This window comes from Podarcis muralis, chromosome 13 (genome assembly GCF_964188315.1).
Source record: "Podarcis muralis chromosome 13, rPodMur119.hap1.1, whole genome shotgun sequence".
NCBI lineage: Eukaryota > Metazoa > Chordata > Lepidosauria > Squamata > Lacertidae > Podarcis > Podarcis muralis.
In genome coordinates, this window is record NC_135667.1 from 23,451,001 (window position 1) to 23,473,694 (window position 22,694).

The following is a 22,694-nucleotide window of genomic DNA, read 5'->3' on the forward strand; positions in this document are numbered from 1 at the left end:
GCTCACAGTTGTGACAGGCTGCTCCAATGGGCGCTTGAATCGTTGTTCTTATTTCTACAAATTTAATCAGCTAACACAACCTATTCTTTGACTTTTTATAATGACAAATAAACAAAAAAAGCTCATAAACATTGGTGTTGGTGCCAGTTGCCCATCGCTATCTAGTTAGCAGAAATTCCTTTCAGTCTATCAACCTCTCAGCTGCAGGCACCTCTAGACTGTTGCACTTTTGCGGATGGGATTCAAACACATACCAGCAAATTGAGGTCATACAATTAAAGTGGCACTTCTGCACAACAAGCCCATTTCCAGGGGGGAGGGGGGGAAGATAAATTTTGTGCTAAAGAAAGTGATGAGAGGCTTAATTCATTCTTATTCTTATAATTTGGCTATTATTGGGGTATACTGGAAAACTAATTTGATTTTTTTTAAAAAAGAAAGTGATGAGAAGTTGCAACTGAAAGTGGAGGATAACAGTTACTAGATGGGATGTATAATCTCCCCACAAACAAATGAATGCCTCAACAGTTGCTTGACATCTAATTACTTCCCCGCAAACTTTGTTCAAACAAACCAAGATGAGTGCTCCATAAACAGGTTGTCTGAAAGCAACCTCCATTTTACTCTTCTTCCTCTGTCTGCTGCCCTGTTTTATCTGCTTGCATTTCTGTCTGCCTCTTTCTTTTTCTCTGGTTTCTCTTCAACTTTTTCTTCGCCCTCTTTCACCAAGCACTTTACTCCCCCCCCCCCGACTTTTCCTCCATATTCTGTGTTGCTTTATTTGAATCTAAACAAACATAAATTGGCACATTTCCTAGAATTTAAAAGGATTTATATGGCTCCACATTTGGTCCAAGTTTATCGAAGACTCAGATGTGCAACCTACTCCTCCCCCAAACAATCTAAAGGGCAGGATACTTAGACAATTCTGGCCAGGTAGTACCACCTGGCTAAGCTTTCTAGTGAGCCTCCTCTTTCCCAATTTTTGGCTCTGGGAACTTGGGAGATAGGAAGGGTAAAGGCCAATTTCTGAAGGAAAAAAAATTCAGGGGCTGCGACTTACATAAAAGCTATCCCTCTTGATGTGTAGGTGGGTTCCCACGAGGCAAGACACAGCGAAAACAGCAAGAACCTTTATTGAACTACATAACTGGGAAACAGGGGCAAAGCAACTGCTTATGTAGATTCCTGATAGCCTGGGCCACTTCCACTACCAACGTGATTGGCTGTCTAAACTTCCAAGCTACAAATCATGACTCAGCGTTCAAGGGCCAATGGCAGAGGCCCAAATCCTGAAATGTTCTGTGATTGGACATCATATATCGAATCAGAACACAGGAGCTCAGAATCCTTAGTCCAGACTCAAGCTCAGGCAAACACAGACCACTGAATACATAACACATCTCACATTATCTTGATGTCTTTTAGAGGTGGGATACGGTAATTCAGCAGTGGAATAAAATGCATTCTGCATATTCTCAGAAGCACTTAATTCTGATTGCTTTGCATGTTCCAGGATGAAGCCCTGATACTGAAAAGAGATTTTAGCTTTTGAGTACTGGCTGAGCTCTGGAAGGCAATAGATTCTCAGAGATCTCTGCTTTTTCTCTGGGGAATAAGCCAATCCCCATAATTCTCATGCAGGTGCCAATCTGGCCCATTCAAACCAGTGTCTACTTTTGCATCTTCTCTAATCTCATTCTGTTTCTCTCTTCAGCTGACTGGCCTCACATCCTCCAACTCTGAGATGATTCTGCAGCATCTCTTCAGCCAGGTAAGCATGTGCAGGAGGGGAGAAGGGCGACAGTAGTTGGTGCATGGAGCAGTGTGTTGGAGATAGAATAGACCAGGGATGCCCCCCTGTCTGAGAAGACGCTCTCTAGTGATGGGAGAGCGTTCGCCAACCTGGTACCCTCCAGATTATTTGAACTGGAAGTCCTATCAGCCTCAGTAAGCACAGCCATGCTGTCTGGAGTGGGTTGGACCTATAGCCCAAAACCATTGGAGCTCAGCAGATTGGTGAAGGTTGGTGTGGGATCAAGCTGAAACCATTCTTTAAAATTCATGGATTTAGAACTTGATGGATTTATTATTATTATTGATTAAAAAACACTGTCTTGTTTTTGTATCTTTACTTCATACTTTAAATCCACTTTTTGCTATATATACATTACCACATATTTGTGTAGACAGCTCTTTATCAGCATATAATAAGCATGGTTAAAACTGGCCACCTTTATAACATAAATAAAACAACAAGACATCTTCATGGAGTCAGTATAGAAGCAGCTAAAACAATAAGGCAGACTAATCAATGTGAACTGTTAAAATGGCTGGGTAAATAAAATTTCAACCTGGCACTGCAAATAATGTCAGCAACAGTCACACATCAGTACAGAAGGTATTCCATCGTCAATGTTCCAACATTATCTTTCCAACTATTTTCTCTCTTGTTTTGCAAAATTACCAGGAAATTATATGGTTGTGCTTTACCCTGCACCTTATTCCAAGCTATGTAATTTTTCTATAGTGCTTGCATTTCACTGATTACCCTCACTGATTGTAATATTTGTGAGTTTTATGCAGGTGTGTTTATTTTAATAACAAAAGTAATTGCACGTATAACTGTTGTGCATGTCACTTTACAGAGTAATAAAACAAAAGAAGAAATCTCCATCTTTTTTAAAAAAACCAGCCTCGCCAGACCTATTCAGTGAACCTAAGGCCAACATATATTTATTTTGTTCCAACATTTAAATGTTAGGTACCACCACCACCACTCCATTTGTATTCAGGTTGACTGGTATATTGGTAATAATTATTACAGTTAGGGGGTGGGGAATCAATGCTATCAAACGGGTTGTTTTTTTTAAGCATTATGACCAAAAACCTGGAACTAAAATCTAAATTTCTAAAAAGTGGAGAAAACAACAGAGGGAAGAAAGATGGAAAGGGTACACAAAACTATAGGAAGAGAATAATGGGTGGAATAGCTTCTGCCTGGACATAAGTGGGCAGAAGGAATAGAAAATATGGAATGTCCTCTGTTCTTCTGAAAAAGATCCATTCAAATGAAGGGTGGGCAATCTCTGGTAGTCCCCACTCTTCTCAATAGGGCTTGCTCAGGAGAACTTCCCACTTGACCCTTCCTCAGTGGAGAAGCTGTCTCTGTCTCCAAAGGCCACCATCTGGTTACCACTTCACTTTACCTCATGATTTCTTAAGATGCTTTTAAAGACATTTTTCTTGTTTTGTCACTTATTGTTTGCCACCCTGGGCTCCTTCGGGAAAGAGGGCAGGATATAAATATAATAGAGAATAATAATATTGAGCCACTATGTGGGGAAATGGCCCTATGTGGGGAAATGCCAGCATAGTTCCCTTGTTTGAGTGAAGAACTGAGGGGCTCTGTGTTATCCATGTCACAGCAGTCCCAACTGAACTGGGTTTCAGCAATGCCTGGCCCTGTGAGTGAGACACACACATTTCTCAGTTTTGCCAGGATTAGCAACTTTGGATGTTCAGAATCATGACTGGAGAACAAGGGGAAGAAGAGAGGCACATCACAATGTCAGCTTCGGTTACCTCAACAATCACCATCTAAACTCGAGGGCCAGAGCACGGCCTGTTTTGCAAATTTGATGAAAATGAATGAAGATGGTTTTGCTTTCTCTAAACAAGGGATGGCTGGAGTTGGTATCCAATTATGCATCTTAAAAAAAAAAATGGTGTGGATTTGATGACAGGCCAGTGTTTTTTTAGGGGGAGGGGATGTTTGGCATCCTTTGCATTTTTGCAAAATAATAATAATGTAATTTACATTTGAGAGAAGTGATTGGGGTTGCCAAACTCGCCGAAGAAAATATCTTGGCCTGTTCTTGTTACTGTTCGGATCTGTGGAAATCAGATAGCAGAGCTTTTCGTAGCACAGAAATAAGCATTTCCATGTACTAATTACGGCATGTCTTAATTGAGTGGGATTAGGATATTGCATTAACACCCCGTTTATGTTCTTCCACAGGAGGAACTGTCCAAGAACACTGAGCTGGTGCAACAACAGCGGCATGTCCTGAGTAATGCAACCAATTTGCCCAATATCCAGCTCTACTGGAGCAGCTACAACAGGTGGGTGGGTGGGCAGGACTTACCTGGGTGGGGACACAGCATCAAAGACCAGCGTGAGGGCATGACAAGGCTGTGTTGGCAGCAGCAAGCCAGAGCAAGAAAGATAGTTGTTGTGCAAGAAACAGATCCAGACTAAGCAGGAAGTCTTTTATTAGACCTCTTCCTGCCTAGGTACACCCAGTGGCCAGCCTGGGTAGGCAGGGCTGGTCCAGACACCAATAAGATTTTACTGCGCAGGGATATGTTCCCTCTGTAATGTCTTCTTTTGAATTTTAAGAGATGTTTTATTTTCTTGTCAATTATGTTGCTTTGAACATCTATTCTATATTTTATCTTCTTCTGCAATGCTTGATTTTGGAATGTTTCATGCGATGTTTTAATTTGGGTTGTAAAGCGCTTTGTGGTGTTTTTCTTAAAAATATAAAGTAGCATAGAAATGAAATGAACAACAACAACAACAAAGTTGTAGATGATAATAATAACAATAACATAGGTGCAGATTCCCTGCTCAAGCCCTGGTGGCCTCTAGTTCTCCAGCAGACTAGAGTTTAGCAATGTTAGGTAGTTGGCAGGGATATAAATATTAAGGTATCTAAATAAATAACTGGAACCAGGACTGGCACAAGACATTTGCATGCGCACGCAATTCCACATACAGAGGTTAACTGGGCTGGCAGTTCAGTTTTGCTTAGCACTTCTAACAGCGCTAAGGACTGAGGACAGCAGGCTCATTGTGGCTGCACAGCACTGGCTGCATAGCAAGTGACAGAAGGGTACAACCAGGGGGTGCTCAGAATGATAATTCCCCCCCACCAGCACTTGCCGCCTGAGGCAATTGCCTCATTCTACCTAATGGCAAGGCCCCCTGTGACTGAAATGCTCTTTAATTCCCACACAGGCTTTCCTCGGACTTCTGACAGCTACGGGTTTTCTGTTCTGTCTTAACTGCTTGCTTTTTCTATTGAAAGAACTACTTGCCTTTAGAGAAGCACACCCTGTGTGTTACCGCATGGCTCACTGCTCTGAGGATGTCTCCTGACTGCCCAGGGCAGTGTGACTCATGCAAGGATGAAATGGGTGGTTCTGCTGCATCTCTCCTTTGGGGAATAGCCGAACATCCGTTCAGACTCAATGCAGAATCACAGTAGAATCACCCATCTCCAGCTGAAATGGATTGGAAAGCGGTGGCTGTTTCCAAAGTTGAGGGAGCCCTTGGAGAAGTGCCATCTGGTCCCGTTCCATTCCTACAGGGTCTTGGGGATAGAACCTATGTGTGGCTAATTTTGTAGTTCTGGATGACGACCCTGTCTTTTATTTCACCATAACTCAACTTCCAGGGCACTGTTGTAAAAAGAGTTTGAGGAAAAAACACAGCCGCCGTCTGGTGTCAATATGAGTGTTAGTCTAAAAAGGGCCCAAAACAGGCCCCCACAGCGATGTTGTGTATACACCATACACTTAACAGCATATATCAAGCATGTGGTTTTTGCCCAAAGAATCCTGCAAACTGTAATTTACCCTGCACAAAACTACAGTTCCCAGCACCCTCAAAAAACTATAGTTCTCAGGGTTCTTTGAGGGAATTCACATGTTTTAATTTAAATGTAAGTTGTGTTCTGCTGGTGTACCAGAGCTGAAAGGATCCTTCTGAACCTGGGCATGGGTAGATGGTTTAGGTTCACGGAAGCCCTTAATAATTTCCTTCAATCCTCATTTCCTCTCATGGAACACAGTTTAAGAAGTTGCCATTCTAATGAACTTGCTGCTTGTTTTTTATTTTTTATTTTTGCTCACTCATAAATTTAACCTCATGCTTCTCAGAAAGGCTGCTCTGTTTAAAGGGTTTGACAATATGCTGGTGTGTATTATTTAAATGTAAATCAATGAACTGATGGACTGTTCAAGTTAAAAGGCAGATGACTGAAGCCTTTGTATTATTTCAGTCATACGTAAGCTGCCTTGTGCGTGGTTGTGAAAAGATGGGATAATGATAAATAATAACTGCAGTTGTTTAGTCACTGCACCATTTGGTTGGCCCAGAGAAAGGGATGAGACACAGGGAGGATTGTGTGTGTGTGTGTGTGTGTGTGTGTGTGTCTGTGTGTGTGTGTGTGTGTGTCTGTGTGTGTGTGTGTGTGTGTGTGTGTGTGTGTGTGTGTGTGTGCTGGGATTCTGCAGCAGCTGCAGGGGGGGAAATGCAGGATGTTATATTGGTGGTAGAATTCAATCTTCCGAGAATCTTAACTTTATTTATAAAAAGAAAAAGGAAGAAGCAAGTTTCCAGGCCTCATGGCTGCGAGAATATGTTTGAAGGTCTGTTGGCAATGCCAACGAGAAATCTCAGGTGCTGGATGAGTGGCTGAATAAGATTTCCAGACATTAGGGTATGGCTTGCATACTTCTTTGCTTCGCCATATGACTAGTAAAAACAGAAAGGCAAAGCAATCCCACATCTAAAGCCCTGCAAGCCAGGATATAAGGTGGGAATGATGTTTTTTTTCTTTCCCCTGGGCTAGCTCCAGGTGAATGCAGCGGAGGCGTCCAATATAGTATATATTAGGGATGGCATATTTTGAAGAGCAAAAAAAGAGGATCCTATGACAGACATTCAAAGCAGATGAATGCAATTTGCCCCAAATCTTACCCCTGAAAAAGAAGGTGTGTCCTGAGAAAAGAGGACACTTGGCAACCCTATTTTAAAGCACATAGGTAAAGGTAAAGGGACCCCTGACCATGAGGTCCAGTCGTAACCGACTCAGGGGTTGCGGCGCTCATCTCGCTTTATTGGCTGAGGGAGCCGGCGTTTGTCCGCAGACAGCTTCCGGGTCATGTAGCCAGCATGACTAAGCCACTTCTGGTGAACAAGAGCAGCACACGGAAACGCCGTTTACCTTCCCGCTGGAGCGGTACCTATTTATCTACTTGCACTTTGTGCTTTCGAACTGCTAGGTTGGCAGGAGCAGGGACCGAACAACGGGAGCTCACCCCGTTACAGGGAATCGAACCGCCGACCTTCTGATCGGCAAGTCTGTGGTTTAACCCACAGCGCCACCCGCATCCCTATTTTAAAACACATGGCTTCCACTAAAGAATCGTGGGAACTGTAGGTGGTTAAGGGTGCTGGAAATTGTATTTTTGTGAGATGTTCCCATGAACATGTTCCCTACAGTTCCCATGATTCTTTGGGGGGAAGCCGTTCACTTTAAATGTATTTTGAATGCATGATGCGGATGTGACACGAGAGTCAAGGCTTCAGCATGCCACCCCAAAATGCCCCAGGGGCAACTTCCCACCCGTTGAGCAAAGCTCAGCGCTTCTACTGAGAGCAGTTTCCCTCTCCACTGGCAGAAGGAGATGGAAAAGGCAAGTAGTTGTGATTCCCCTTGCCCCTCGCTCCCCAGGAGTAAACATCAGGATCGTATCCTCAGTGATGCAAACTTTTTAAAACAGTTGCAACTGAACAATGCAAAATAAGAGGATGATGCAAATTTTCATCAGGTTAGAGAATTATGCTCTGCTTGGTGTAGGATGTAGGTTGGCTGCAGAATTCGAACTGATTGTGCTGGGATTGTTTTGTTTTCTTCGTATTTGACCAGTACGCTTGGTCCTGAAAGTTGGCAAGGTTGCCAACTTCTGGATTAGGAGGATATTTATGTGCCTTCAACAATTGTATGGAGAGGAGATGTTTGGAAGGGCCACAGTGATCAAGACAGAGGAGCACTTTTTTGAAGTGTTAGGGGTTGGCAACTCTTAGACCTAGAGTTATATAACAAGGGAGACCAGCATATGGAGAGCCTAGTGATGGTATTCGTATGCAGGGGCAGGGAGCGGGTTGCATAAGGAGGCCTTTGTTTAGGAGGCTGGGGAAAAAATAAGCTCACAATTCCCTTCTTTCCCCCCTTACAGCCGCAGAGACCTGAGCTTGGAGCGCGGAGGAGACATCACTTTCAAGTGAGTGCCAGCCAGCCCCTGCATTTGCTTTCACACATTTGTGTCCTCAAGTTGCCACCTTTGCTTCTGGTAGGGCTCACATGCTGTCAGCAGCAAAGGGAATTGGTTTTTTTAAAATACAGATTAGAGGCTCAGGTTGATACTTGATGCACAGTTCATCCTAACAAAGCACTGAAAAAGATGCACATTAAGAGGGTTGCCAGCTGAACAGGAAAACTGGTCTGGCCTGCTCTTGTGCCTTTGAACAGCGGCTTGGGGTGCTAGCAGTGCAGCTATTCATGAAACTGGATATGAAACTTATTACCTAAAGCCTGCAGATTAAGCATTGCTTAAAGGCATAGGAACAGTGGCAAGTTGAAAAATTAGCAATTATTTATATACAGTAATACCTCCGCGAACATCCGCCTTGTCTAGCGTCCATTCCGGCGAATGTCCGCTGCAAACCCGGAAGTGCCGGAGCGGGTTACTTCCGGGTTTGCTGCTCATGCATGCACAGAAGCGATAAATCACGCTTCACGCATGCGCAGAAGCCCAAACTGCTCCGCACGCGTGCGTAGACGCGGCACTTTGCCCTGCGTCTTTTTCGGCTAGCGGCCGGGGCTCCGAAATGGATCCCAGTCGCAAAACAAGGTATGACTGTACTTTTAAAGCACTTCTGCATTCAAACATATATAAGTACTTTAGAATCTCTAGGAGTTAAAGCTGGAAGAGCAGAATTTTTTAAGATGCGTCAGTGCCTTCCCACCTATTCCTGCATTGCTTCTCATCCTCATTAATCTTATTTTAGATTAATTAGTGACAAGCTTGCTCTGTTTTCCCAGCAATTCTTTTATTTTCTTCACTCTGACACTTCAGGGACTGGCTTGCATGATTAATTAATCGAAAATAAAAGGTGTGACCTTGTGAATAACTCCCAGGGGTGGCAAGAGGGATGTGGAAAGAGAGATGCTAAAAATAGCAATTTATTACGTTGTGTCTGAACGAAGGCAATCTTGCATTGCAGTTTTTGTTCCTTCTTGTTTTCACTGATCCCAACTTAGTAGGTCAGCATCCACGGGCATCTGTCAAGACCCCAGAAACTGCCACCCAAAAAATCCTCGCTACTGTCACATGCTCACTTGCCAGCTTTCTGGGCACACCAGTGAGGAAAAGGAGCCAATTCTGCAGGCATCAAGCAGGGGCTACATGGAAAGGCCCCTGGGAGGGCGCCTCCAGATTCCCCCAGGTGCATTTTGCCACTGGGAAGGGCTATAGCTCAGTGGTAAAGTCTTGCATGCATAAAATCCTAAATTCAATCCCTGACATCTCCTGGTAGGGCTAGACAGGCACTGCCAGTCAATGTAGACAGGATTGAGCTAGATGGGTCAACTGTCTGACTCAGTACAAGGAAGCTTCCTAAATGTCTTTATGTCATTGGCACAATGATAGTGCAATAGTGGTGAATATATACCAGAGGTCCGCACATTGATAAGTTGTTCTGCAGTGCTTCCCCGATGTTATGGCATTGCCATTTGGAGGGGCACTCTTGTGCTATAGGGCAATGAAAGGGGGGGGGGAATAAAGTGGAAAATCTGAGTATAAAAAGTTAAAGGATTTCAGCAGGAAGTCACAGGGCATGCACCAATTGGAAACGAAGCAGTATGTCCACCTTGAAACTTGCAGGCACAAACAGTATTGAAAGTGGAATCACATATAACTTCCCCAACATCATCATGAATTCACAATAAAAAGGAGGGGCCCTGACTATGTTCTTTAGAGGGACCCAGAAAAAGCTGTTTATAACCCTGATTTTTGTGTGTGTGCTCATCTTCATGAGTTTCCCATTCTTGTGCACTTGCTCCTTTGAGGAACCATGAGCTGTTCTTTTGGTTGAGCTATTTTATTTTCAAAAAGAAACCAACACCCTGAATTGACACAAAATTCAGCTGCACACCCTTTTATAACAGCAAAACTCTGCTGGAATGGGAAGTTAATGGGAAGGAGGACTTCCATCTCTGTAGAATTTGGATATAGGCCTTGGTTCTTGTGCCAGGTTTCATGAGGGGCCTGGGCTGGCTCAAGCTATATTGCTTCTCCAGGCAAAAGAAAAATTCACACACAGCCTTATTGCAGTCTGTAGACCCAAAATACAAAATACAATACAATAATGAATAATAATCAGTAATTATAATTTTGCTGTTCCCAATATTGATCACCTACAGGGAGATTGCGGTCCTTCCTTAAGGGTCTTCCCAATTGGAGTCTTGTACCCCTGGTTCACAATTGGATGGAGTGAGCAGATGGAGCGGCTACTGGGGAAATGGCGGCTGCCCTGCTTCCTCAAATGTTCGCAGGGTGGTGGGTAGTGTGCTCCTCCCTTGAGGGTTTTTGACAGTAAAACTGCGTGGCTCTCGAAGTTTGACGCCACTCTCCACCCACCCAAAATGGTCTGTATGGCCTCTAGGGCTGAGCTGACCCTGAGACAAGAGGGTATCAGTAGTGTACTGTGGTTGCTAAACAACCTTAGGAAGCACCTCTGCACCCCAAACAAAATGGCTGGGTCTGAGCTGATGGAGTGTGCAAGAGTGTGTAGCTGATTGCCAGGTCCCCTTTTCCACAAACTTCCAGGATAGACATGCCCTGGATTGACACTGAGGCAAGGATTCCTGCTGTCCCCACCACCCAGAGAGGCCTGACATATCACCAGCAGTACCTGAGAGCATAACTACATGTTACATTGACCACATGAGAGATCTGTTTGTTGTGATTTCTAATAGCTCCTGCACCGAGAGTCAGAGAGAGTGGGAGGTGATAGAGATCAATTGGAGTGGAGGAGGAATCATTGGCTGCTTCTCCCCCTCTGTTGTTTATCTCCTCTTATTTTATTTTTTTTCTTAGCAGCTAACTTCCCCAACTTCTCTTCCTCTGAGTGCCTGGGAAAAATTAGTCACTTGGGGCAAGGGCGGGAGGAAGGCAGCCAACAGCTACTCCTTCACTGCAGTTTTTGTCCTCTGCCTTTTTCTGCCTGTATGGGAGAGGGGAGTCTTCAGAGTTCTCCTGCAGTGCAGCTGCTCTCCTGTGGGCAGTGTAACACAGCCCTTCCCAACCCAGAGACCTCAGGAGCCCTTCGGATGTTTTGGACTACAATTCCCATCAGCCCCAGCCAGCGCAGCCATCCAAGACATCTGGAGAGCACTAGGCTGCAGGAGGCTGTTGTAGCCTGTAGGCCGCTTCCGGGCAGCCTGCTTAATGATCATCCGTTTTTATTTGTTTGTGGGGACATTATGGGGTGTGGTGTTGCAGGAAGCAAATGTGATCTGATACTTCAAGTCTATTTTCCCATCCCGGAGTTCGTTGTGCAAAAAAAGTGCCCTGTCGGCTTTGATTGCACAACCTGAATTTGCCACTCTGTGACTGCATCCCACCTGAAAATAGCAGGAGTCTGCAAGGGCCCAGACTGCTGGAATCCCATCTTCAGACTGTTTCAACCTACAAACATTTCTTCTCTTCTTCGCTCCCCCATCCTGCTTAGCTTGCTCAAGACTGGTGGAGAACTCAAAAGCTTGCTTGCTATTTTTTTTGACATTTTCTTGGTCCTAATAAAAGTACTACCATACTGTGGTTTGGGTCCACCCCCCTCTACGAATCACCATGGCTGTCTAGCTTTTCATGAAATGCAGAGTAGGGCTCTTGATGCCCCAACTCAAAAGCTGTTCACCTGTTTTCAAGACCCAAGTAAGCTGAGTTGCAACCTTTACAGCAGCTTTAACTTTCTGACACATTTTTCTTCTCCACATTGCCAGGTGTCCTGTGATGCTGGTGGTGGGAGACCAGGCCCCTCATGAAGATGCAGTGGTGAGTGATGGTGCCACATATCTTCTCAAAAATTCCACAGCACCAAAAAACTATGGAGCCATTGGACCTTCCGCCCATCCTCTACTTTCTGGTTTTGACAGGAACTAAGATACCTATTGTCTCACTTTGGCTCTGCTCTTTATCCTCACGCTGCCATTATCTCTCCCGCCAGGTGGAGTGCAATTCCAAACTGGACCCTACCCAGACCTCTTTCCTCAAGGTAAGCAATGCCTCTCGAGGCCACTGCAGGGGATGCCAGTCTAGCTTTTGGCTTCCATTAACTTTGCTGCTGTACCTTTGTTATTTTGTAGACCTCAACAAAATTAAGCCAACAGCGACACATAGCATAACATTCAAAATACATTACAGTGGGTTGCAATGCATAAATGATATAAAATAGCAGGAATGTCTAAAATGAGATCTACAACATGATACCTTAAAATGTGGAACTTAAATGTGAGCCGAACAAAATAATAACATAACCAGATTAAAAACTGTAATGCATGAGAACAGCAGCCATACAGGATAGGTTTGATCAGGAGAGATTTCCTTTCATGCTTTGTCGTCAGAAAGAGAAAGCTAGCCACAATCTCTGTTAATAACTTGTTTGAATCTGCCTAAAGGTAGGCCAGTTACCATTCAGAAGTCCTGCCTGGAAATTTTCAGATAATACAAGTCACCAATCCGATTTGGTCGTCTTCATAGATTTGACAGGCAAAAAGTGCATAAATCAAATATTCTATCATCCCTTCTCCCATTTGTTATTTCATTAGGCTAGACTTATATACAATCACTGACAAAAATCTCTAAGCACCTTACATAAAGCAACATAACCTATTAAGAATACCCATGAAATTCAATGTTAAAAACCTGGTTGCTCCATGTTTCTTCTATGACCATCATTTTGTCTCCCCACACCTCCCACTTCCTCTACCTCTGTCTTTCAGGGCTTGTCTACCATCCCCATAACATCACTTTTGAGATTCCTAAAGTTTACCTAAATCTTTTTTGCTGCCTCCCACACACCACACACCACAGTTACTTCTTTGTTTATATAACTTTAAATCTTTGAAGGATGAATGCATAAATGCTTTCTTAAGGTTTCCTTTTGGAGAGGGGCAGGATTTTTCTGAACACAGATTCTCTGTGCTAGGCGGTAGGGCACAGGAGTATTCTTGGTAGATTGTGACAGATGTTCCACTGGTGTCAAAGCTTTGGTGTATCTATTCATGTTTATACAGAAATCAGCTCAGGTTCCCACGCACACATACTAACCAAATTCAACTTTTCCTCATCCTCTGCTGTCACTGAACAACCACCTGTGCTTTGCAGAGAATCGTTAAGAGTGGGAGGCGGCCACTTAAGAGAGATGGCCAGGTCTTCCTCCTTAGTCTTGCCTATTCTCCAGCCTGTAGACAGTTGCTCCCCATTTAGGTTTCTCTTTGTTTCTTTCAGATGGCAGATTCTGGAGGACAACCACAGCTGACCCAGGTGAGACAGGCTGGCATGACTGGTGGGAGGGTTGGGGGCAGGACTGGATTCTGTCTATTCTGCTGCACTTAGTTAAACCCTCCCTAATGTTCCTCAATGCATTGTACCTACTGCTAGGACATGCTTCAAAAGTTTGTGCACACTTCTTCAATTTAAATAGAAAAGTCACTTTGGGAAGGGGTGGTTTAGAGTTCGGAGAGCAAGCGCTTAATTTCCCCTTCCCTGCTGCTGTTTCTCCAGCTCCAAATGCATCTCACAAAAGTTTTCAAGGTCCCAATATCTTGCAAATATATACCTGTGGGTGCTTCTGGACTGTTGCTGTTTTCTAGTAGGACCAATCAGTTACAATAGATTGACAGATCTTGTACAAGAAACCTGCTTCCCCAGAATATCAGACTTTTAGGGATAAGAAAAAATAAAACTCAACATTCTTAGAAAAATTGTTCTGAAACTGGGTGTAGACCCCTTCCCAAAATGTGACTGAACTTATGTCCAATTGTTGCTTTTTAACTGTGTGTTGTTGTTTTTACCCAAATTGACTTGGAGAGGTTAACATGCCAGACATTTTCCAACTTATTGTGGGTTCTTCTGCCTCCAACCCCAAGCATTGGTGTGGGGTAGTTTTTTTTAAGTACTTACCTTGTAAAGAGGGAGGCAAGATTACAAATACGATGCAAAAAGGGATTGGCTGGTTATGTTTCCACTTTGATGTTAGCACACCACTGATGTTTTCCTTGGCTCTCTCTCTCTTTCCTCTCTTCCGTCCTTCAGCCTGGTAAACTGACTGAGGCTTTCAAGTACTTCGTACAAGGCATGGGATACAGTGAGTATTGGATCTTAGACCTTCTGCCCCGTCCTCCATACATCCCTCAGAGGGCATGCATTACTGGGAATGTTTGAGCCAGAGCAGAGGTTTCTCAGAATACCCGTCCCCTCAATACCTCAGCTGTGTGGTTTCCTGTGACTACTACTAGGGCCAACATCAGAGGCTGATCCAATTGTGTGATTGCCAGGGCTGAGACCCACTAAGAGATCAATCTTCTTCCTTCCTTTGTGAGCAGCTGAAGACCCTGTTCACTGTCTCCACCTTGACTGGGCCCTGCACCCAGTTACAGCGCTCCCCATAGCCCCTTGCAGTAACGAAGGGATCTGTCTCTTTCCAAGCACCATGTTCCCTCCATCCTTCCCCCAGCTGACATTCGCCTTCTTGTGACATTCCTGGGGGCCTCTTAGATTAAGTTGCCTGGGAACTGGGGGTGTCCAGAAACTGAAGCCAGTTCTGACCAAAACCCTTGAAAAGTGCCCAGCAGTGAATTCTTGTCCCGGGGGGGGGGGCATGTCTTTTCTTTGTAGACTGAGGTATATTTTCCTGTTTCTCCTCAGTCCCTTATGTACTGGACAAGAAACTGAGTCAGGGGTCAGGTACCTTCTGTGGTATTTCCACCCAACCACCTATAACCCTTTGACACACTCTCTCCCCAACTTGCCTGCACACCCTCCCTTGTGACTTCCTCACTCCCGTGTTCTCTAAAACTCACACTTACACCACCTCCAGTTAGGACACACTGAGCTGTTTGCTGTGACGATGAGAAAGCAAAATTTGGTTTATTTGGATTTCTGTCATGCACCTAAGTCAATAAGGCTGGTGATGTGCCTTTGTATAATGCCGTACGTTGTGTGACACTATCGGACAACAAAGACTGCCGCAGTTCTGCACCATGCAAACCCTAAGTTTGCATTCCAAAACAAAATTGCTCACATTATCAACATGTTATGCAAATGACCTAATTATGTACAAATTCGATCAATTTGCACCCCAATCTAGGCTTTGACTGTGCAAAATATTTGGGGGTGGGGGAAAGAAAGTGGTGATGATGCATGGCTTTGTTTTGGAGAAAGGATACAATGCAAAATGGCAATAAGTGATGGAGGGAGCAGGACCGCAGGCCTTGTTGATGACTATGCCAGTTATTCACATGATCTGAAATCTGCTGCATGAGCCTTCCCCAGAGGAGTCTGCCTTAAGGTCTTTCTCCCTTCCCCTGCCCAGTTGCATTGGGTTCTGCCTCACATTGGGGGTGCCTGGTGTGCGTGCGTGATGTCACATGTGTGACATCACACAGTGTGAGGCGCACAGACTCAACGGGCCCCATCAGCCCCTCCTATTGCTGCGATAGGCCCCAAAAGGCCCAACGTGCAACCACAGTGAAAATTTTGTGGGTGCCCCAGAACCCAGGGTCCCCCAGAGATGGTGCCTATGCTTCTCCCTTCCCACTGCCCTGGTCAGCCCTTAACTTGCTCTGCGGGTCTCAGTGCACACAGGTGCTGGGAGTTTGAAGAAAGGTGAGCTTTTACACATATATAAAACCAGCAAGTGTTGCACAATTCCCTGGTAGTTCCAGATCCGTATTTCACACCCCAAGGTGCTCAGTCCCAAATGTGTCTTAGAAGCTGCAGTGGCCATGTGAAGACTATGCTGGCCTTGCACTGATTGCTCACCCTGCCTTGGAGGAGCAAGAACTATGTCTGGCTACATGCAGGAGCTTTGTCTGACTCTACCCCTTTCTCTTTTCTCCTCCCCACAGTGGCTTCGTCCTGCATGACGCGCCTCTCCCGCTCGCGCACCGCCTCTCTGTCCAGTGCCGCCTCAGGGGACGGGAACCGCTCCCGCTCGCGCACGCTGTCCCAGAGCAGCGAGGCGGGGGCACCTCAGCCGCCAGCCCCCACCATGGAGGTGTCCTGCTGAGTGCCGGGCCAGGGGACGAGGCCGCCTCCCACCTCTAAACAGGACTTCTTCTGCTATCCCACAATGCACTCCGGCCACTGGGCCATGTGACGATCTCCCCTAACGGTACTAAACGTCCAGGGAGGCCCAGATGGGATGCAATTGTACTCTTTTTAAAACAAACATTAACTCCCCTTGACCCTTCCTTCTCACCCAACACATACACACCCTCCCTCGCCAACCCTGCCCTCTTCTCTCCCGTAACCTCAAGACTAGTGTCGGCCCCCCACCCCGGTTCCCTTAGTGACCCCCCCTCGGCACCTAGGGAGGTATGGATGGAATACTATACATTTTCTAAACTGTTAGATCATCCTGCACCTGTTCTGAATTTCTCCTCGATCCTCCCTCCTTTTGCACACTTAGGTTCCTTAATAAGGGAAGTCTGGATTAGCGTTGGGTTTCTTTTTTTCTTTCTTTCTCTCCTGTCTAGATCATAACTAACCATGGTTCCTCCTCCCCCTGATTTCTGAGTGATTCGTTCTTGGAGTAGCCTGGATGGGCAACAGATTGCCTTGCTAGCTCTCCCTCTCTCTTTGTTCCCTCCGGAGTGTACGTAGGCAAAAAAAGCAGGACCTCACAAGAGAGACGCACAAGCCCCCTTAGAAGGACTTGTCATGCTCCTGTCATGCTGACGTAGTGCCCCCCAGCGTGGCAGTTGCTTCACCCCACCCCCATCATCCCTCTGCCCTCCTGACCCGCCTCATCTCCTGAGATTTCTGTCCATTCCGTCTGTCTTGGGAGGTTAGAGCTCCTTCTACAGGGCCTAGACAACTTCTCCTCTTCCCCATTCTCACTTCAATAGAAACGGAGCCCTCAGCTGCTCCTCCTCGCCCACCATCTCTCTCGCTTTCGTTTCTCACCTTCCCCTTGCCCGTCCCATGCAGACACCTCACCTTAGCCATTCTCTTTCCCACCTGAAACCCCTTGTAGATGGTAGCTGCGTTGTGATGTGCATGTACGGTTCCTGCTAAGACAGCGAGTGATTTGGGCAGTTAGGGGCATTTGGGAGGCTGGGCAAAGCTAAAATTAAGGGTTGGGGAGGGTGGGGTTGTTCCTTTTTCAGGATGTTTCAGGAGGGATGCTGGGAGGGGAGACTTGCTGGAGGCTTGAGCCGGATTGCTTTGTTGTGACTGTGCCAGGCACAGATGTCAACAGGCTACAGTTATACTGGCTTTGTGTAATGAGATGAGTGGAGGAGACTCCCGACTGTTATCGGCTGTGATTATTATTATTATTATTATTATTGCAACAAGGGCTGACTGTAGTGGGTTCTGGGTGCTGGCTTTGAGCAGGGCTCTTGTGGTGCCGTGGAGGGCAAACTTTGCGTCAGCTTAACTCTGTAACGGGATTCCAACTGTATCAGTTCTCTGAATGTTATCAGCTGTATTAAAAAAAACAAACCTAAATGTATCGATAGTGTTTGCCATGTTGATCTCACAGAATAAGGAATCCAAAACAAATAAGGTAAACTATTTTCTTGGAACCAGCTGTAGGTGAGGGTATCCAGTATGTAAACTTCTGAGTGGCACAGAACGCTTCGTCGAAACCCAGAATAAAGAGTTGTTTGTGAACCCAAAAGACAATGGTCCAGTTAGAAAGTCACCTTACCTATTCTGCAAACCTGAATAGGCACTGGGGGTTAATAGCTCAGCTGCCTGTATATACGGGCATTGTTTGAAATGGATTCCAGCTGGAATTTAAACTCCATCATGTAATGGGATCCTGTTGTATTTGAGAATGTGTGGGCTCTGTGTTTTTTTTTTTCTCCCCCAGAGCCATTGATGGTGAATTTTGACTCTTAACAATAAAGTCTCTAGAGGAATGAGTTTTTGCTTCTTTTCTTATGGCCAAGGTGGCCCATTCATGCAACAAGCCAGGGCCATTTTCTGCAGGACAGGGAAGTTCCCAGCACACTGTGATGAAAATGAAACACCAAAGTTGCCAGGTAGGATGGGTCGGAGACAGAGACCGAGGCTCAGCCTCACCATGCCACCATCTTGCACTGGCCAATCGGAGGCCTCAGGGAAATGCACAAGCAATTCACATCTCCTAGTAGTGAAGCTGGTGGTAAGTGCCAGTGGCTTTGTAGCCCCAAACAAGCATGCTTCCTGAGGTTTGCAGAAGTACACTATAAACAAAAACCACAAAAACCCATAAGCAGGCAACCCAGCCCACTGAAGATTGAGGATGCTTGGTAGCCCGGAAATCTTGAATGTCAAATGGAAAAGGAAATTGGGTGGAAGCATGGAGCCCCTTACAGTTTACCATATCCTAAAGGAATACTTACACTCTAACATTTCATTGCAGGTGCCACCTATGAGACTTAGCTTGTACACATTCAGTTATCTTCACAACAGTCTCTAAGTTAGTTCGTCTATATTATTACCTCCATATTGCAGGAGGGAGGCAGAGAGGTAAGGCCATGTAGGAAACTGATGTGTAGGGTAAGACCTGCCTGCCCACATTTACCCATGACTCTATAGAAACCCCAGATCCTTTTTTTTCTTTCCACAGAACTCGAAAAGTTTCTCTCCCCTCCTTATGGCTTTGAGATCATATGCTGGGAAGGGGCAGGAAATACTTTGGTCCCAAACCAAATAATCTAAAACTGATAATTGCTCACAACCCTCAGTGGTGATTAGAACCTCCACTTTGGCTTGAAAGGCTGGGGAAATCCAGTCCCCTATGTTTTCGCATCAAATTTGAAGCTCATCTTCACAGTCTGCATCATGGGTGAGGAACCAATGGCCCTTCAGATGCTGTTGGACTACAGTTCCCATCATCTTTGACCATTGGTATTGCTGGCTGGGGCTGATGGGGTTTGTAGTCCCAGCAACATCTGGAGGGCAAAAGGCTCCCTGTGCCTGGAGTACATGCTACATAGAATTGGTGGCCGAGCCACATGTGATGCATCAAGGAAGACCACAAGCCAATGATTAGGATCTGCATGTCATGCTTAGCTAGTTTGTTTTATTTTGCTTTCAAGTACTAGCATCTGGTGATCTGAAAGGCAGTATGTAACCTTTAACCCCATGCCCTTCTCCAAATCTTTCCCCCACCACCTCAGCCCCACAGCTGCTATTTAAGCAACGGAGTTGCGGGGAGAGACATGTACAGATGCAGTTTTCAGGTGAGGGAATCATCTGAATAGCCAGTTCAGCTGAGGAGAGTGTTAAGTTTAGGGAACTTAACTTGCTGATCTTCAAATCATTTCTTGTGCGTCTAATAATGAGCAAACAAAAACTTCGCTGATATTCCTGTGGGAGATCCCAAAGCTCTCTTTTATTGTATCTGGGCTTGGAAGAGGTAAGGCTCATCCATACTCCTGTTTGTGTCATGGTTTCCAGTCACGGGTTCTAGAGATTTTTGGTTTTCCCCAGGGAAATCCGCTGTTTACTTGTAAATCAGAACAAATGACAATCCCCAGAAAACTTGATTGACATTTGTTCTGATTCAGTAGTAAACAGCAAGTTTTCCCAGGAAAAGCAGCAGGACAAAAGAATAACTTCTTGGACCTGTGACTAGAAATCACAGGGAAACAAAAGAATGGATGAGCCTGTAGAGCAATATGATACTGTCCTGCTTGGACTGAACCATGCAGGTAGGCGGGGTGTTTAATGCTCCCCCCTTACTAAAACGCTCCCTGCAGATAGCAAATTTGGACCCAGATACCTGAACTAATAATTTACTACGCATGGGGAGTTTTTATAATGTAGGTGAGCATTCAAAGAACCCTCACCCATGGAAGGGATTTTAGAGACTCCCTTGCAGCAGAATTCCCCATTGCAGATCTGTTTTCCATCCAAGCCTTCCTCCCAGTGGAGCTGACATTCCTCTTTGCAGGGCTAACCTTTCACCAAGAGCCAAAAGTGTAAATCTTTTCCCTCTGCCATTGTGCTCCAGCAAGCAGCTCCAAGACCAAAACACCACTCATGCTGCCAAGTGCTCCCTCTCCCCCACTGCTTCCAAAAAGAGAGAGGGGGGGAGAGGGTCAAAGCCTTTGTTAGTTGTTAGTTTCAAGGAACAAAAGGAGTATCCATCATTGTGGAATGGGGAAGTTTTGAACCTGTCTCCGCAAAGGCCTGGGCCTTCATCCCAGCTCGAGACCATGTGACTGTGTCCAATGTTTTCACTAAAAACTGAATTTGGGCCCCATCTCCGCTTCCAGCAAGAAGGCTGGAAGGCCTTTTGTTTAAAAAGGCAGCGGCGCAAAAAAAGTTGAGATTGGAATGCCAAACAACGTCCTCTGAAGCCATGGTATCCTTGGGGGGGGGGGGCAGGCAGTCCTGTTGGAGACCTTTGAATTAGGCCATGGGTGAAAAACAAGCCTCTTTCAGCTTAGTCCCTGACTCTTAGGCTCAATCCATTTCAAGTCGGGCACAATTTCCTTGTGACTAGCAAACCCATAATTTGGGTATCTGCAAGTGGAAGGAATGAGGGGTAGGGAAACAATCCGTATTGCTCTGCATCGGGCTGCTGTGCACTTGATTCAGGTCTGCAGATGCACAAAGGAATGCAGGTGTCCTCTTATCTGCATTATATTATCACACAACTATTCCCATTTAACTATGTGCACCTAGAGTTGGCTTGGGCACCACGCTTCCCCGACTCCCACCATCTGAGTCAAAAAGTAGCGCTTCTGTATATTTGAGGGGAAATCAGCCATAGAGTTACGTTCTCTTTTAGATGCATTGGCTTGCTCCAGATCCTAGCTGCTCCCCCCATTAATGTAAGTGGGAGAAGATTATTTCTGCCAATTTCCTTCTTCCCTGCATCTTCCTCAGTATCAGCAAAGTATCAGCTCAACAAAGTGAAAAGAAATATCACACTCCTCCATGCTCTGTCTCCAAATAGGTAGCCTAAGGTAAAGGGACCCCTGACCATTAGGTCCAGTCGTGCCCGACTCTGGGGTTGCAGCGCTCATCTCGCTTTATTGGCTGAGGGAGCCGGCGTACAGTTCCAGGTCACGTGACCAGCATGACTAAGCCGCTTCTGGCGAACCAGAGCAGCGCACAGAAACATAGGTAGCCTGCATGGGCTCCAACATGCTTTGCATGTCATGTGGAAGTTATGCTATTAACTAATTAACTAATTTTTAATTGATTCATCATCCATTTTCTAAAACCACTCAGTTACAGTGGTGCCTCGCAAGACGAAATTAATCCGTTCCGCGAGTCTCTTCGTCTAGCGGTTTTTTCGTCTTGCAAAGCAACCCTATTAGCGGCTTAGCGGATTAGCGCTATTAGCGGTTTAGCGGCTATTAAAGGCTTAGCGGCTAAAAGGCTATTAGCGGCTTAGCGGCTTAGAAAAAGGGGGGGGGCGAAAAAAATCACAGGACTCGCAAGACGTTTTCGTCTTGCGAAGCAAGCCCATAGGGAAATTCGTCTTGCGAAGCAACTGAAAAACGGAAAACCCTTTCGTCTAGCGGGTTTTTCGTCTTGCGAGGCATTCGTCTTGTGGGGCACCACTGTATTCCTATCTCAAAATAGGTATCTCAAAACTTCAGTATCAATACCTCTGAGATACATAAGGTAAAGGTAAAGGTACCCCTGCCCGTACGGGCCAGTCTTGCCAGACTCTAGGGTTGTGCGCTCATCTCACTCTATAGGCCGGGAGCCAGTGCTGTCCGCAGACACTTCCGGGTCACGTGGCCAGCGTGATATCGCTGCTCTGGCAAGCCAGCGCAGCACACGGAACACCGTTTACCTTCCCGCTGGTAAGCGGTCCCTATTTATCTACTTGCACCTGAAGGTGCTTTCGAACTGCTAGGTTGGCAGGCGCTGGGACCGAACGACAGGAGCGCACCCCGCCACAGGGATTCGAACCGCCGACCTTTCGATCAGCAAGTCCTAGGTGCTGAGGCTTTAACCCACAGCGCCACCTGCGTCCCACTACTGAGATACATATATGAAAGGAAATGTCATCTACAATTTAATAAATAATCTTCTTCCATGGTTAGAAGAAACAGCTGTATCTCCCATTCTCATTGAATCTAGCAAACACCCCAGAATAGCTTTATCTTCAAAATATGAACAAGTCCATTAAAACTATGAGGAAGCCAATTATGGCTAAACGTCTAGCCGCACTTACATCATGAGACTAAGCCTCTTGGCACTTCTAGTGGTGTTTACTTCTGATTATTCATGGACAACCATTGACTGTATCCAATGTCAATTCTACTGAGTATACCCACTGAAATTAACAGACTTTACTAATTTAGGCCCCTTAATCCCAATGAGTCTAACACTAGATACAACTCATAGCATTTAACCGTAATGGTGCTAGCGCCTGTAGAAAGTCCTCTACTCTTCATTCCCTAGTTTCCATCTTTTCTTGACCTTTCCCAGCTTTTCTTGAAGCAATGCTGGCACTCGCTTATACATCTGTTTGAACGGTAAATGTTCTGTCGGTGCAGGAAAAAGCAATTTCCTTATTAAAAATGCTAATCACATTATTGGGGCGGGGGATGATGAGCCGCAGAAGAAATCGAGCCCTAATTAGGGACACT

General features: G+C 45.5%; 1 protein-coding gene across 7 annotated transcripts in view; it reads left to right on the top strand.

Moving 5' to 3' along the window:
* The window catches only part of NDRG2 (NDRG family member 2), a 41,097-nt gene extending 23,086 nt beyond the window's left edge, over positions 1-18,011 (top strand). For 4 of the 7 annotated variants that reach the window (XM_028701525.2, XM_077917186.1, XM_077917184.1 and 1 more), the window contains 9 exons: positions 1,718-1,774; positions 4,022-4,125; positions 8,032-8,076; positions 11,859-11,910; positions 12,083-12,130; positions 13,366-13,401; positions 14,173-14,224; positions 14,785-14,818; positions 15,987-18,011. In XM_028701525.2, coding sequence (XP_028557358.2) covers positions 1,718-1,774; positions 4,022-4,125; positions 8,032-8,076; positions 11,859-11,910; positions 12,083-12,130; positions 13,366-13,401; positions 14,173-14,224; positions 14,785-14,818; positions 15,987-16,185 — 627 coding nt within the window. In that variant the 3' untranslated portion in view covers positions 16,186-18,011. Of the gene's footprint in view, positions 1-1,717; positions 1,775-4,021; positions 4,126-8,031; positions 8,077-11,858; positions 11,911-12,082; positions 12,131-13,365; positions 13,402-14,172; positions 14,225-14,784; positions 14,824-15,986 lie in introns of all 7 variants that reach the window. The other 3 variants (XM_028701519.2, XM_028701522.2, XM_077917185.1) reach the window with 2 other exon arrangements.
* Positions 18,012-22,694: the final 4,683 nt, after the last annotated feature.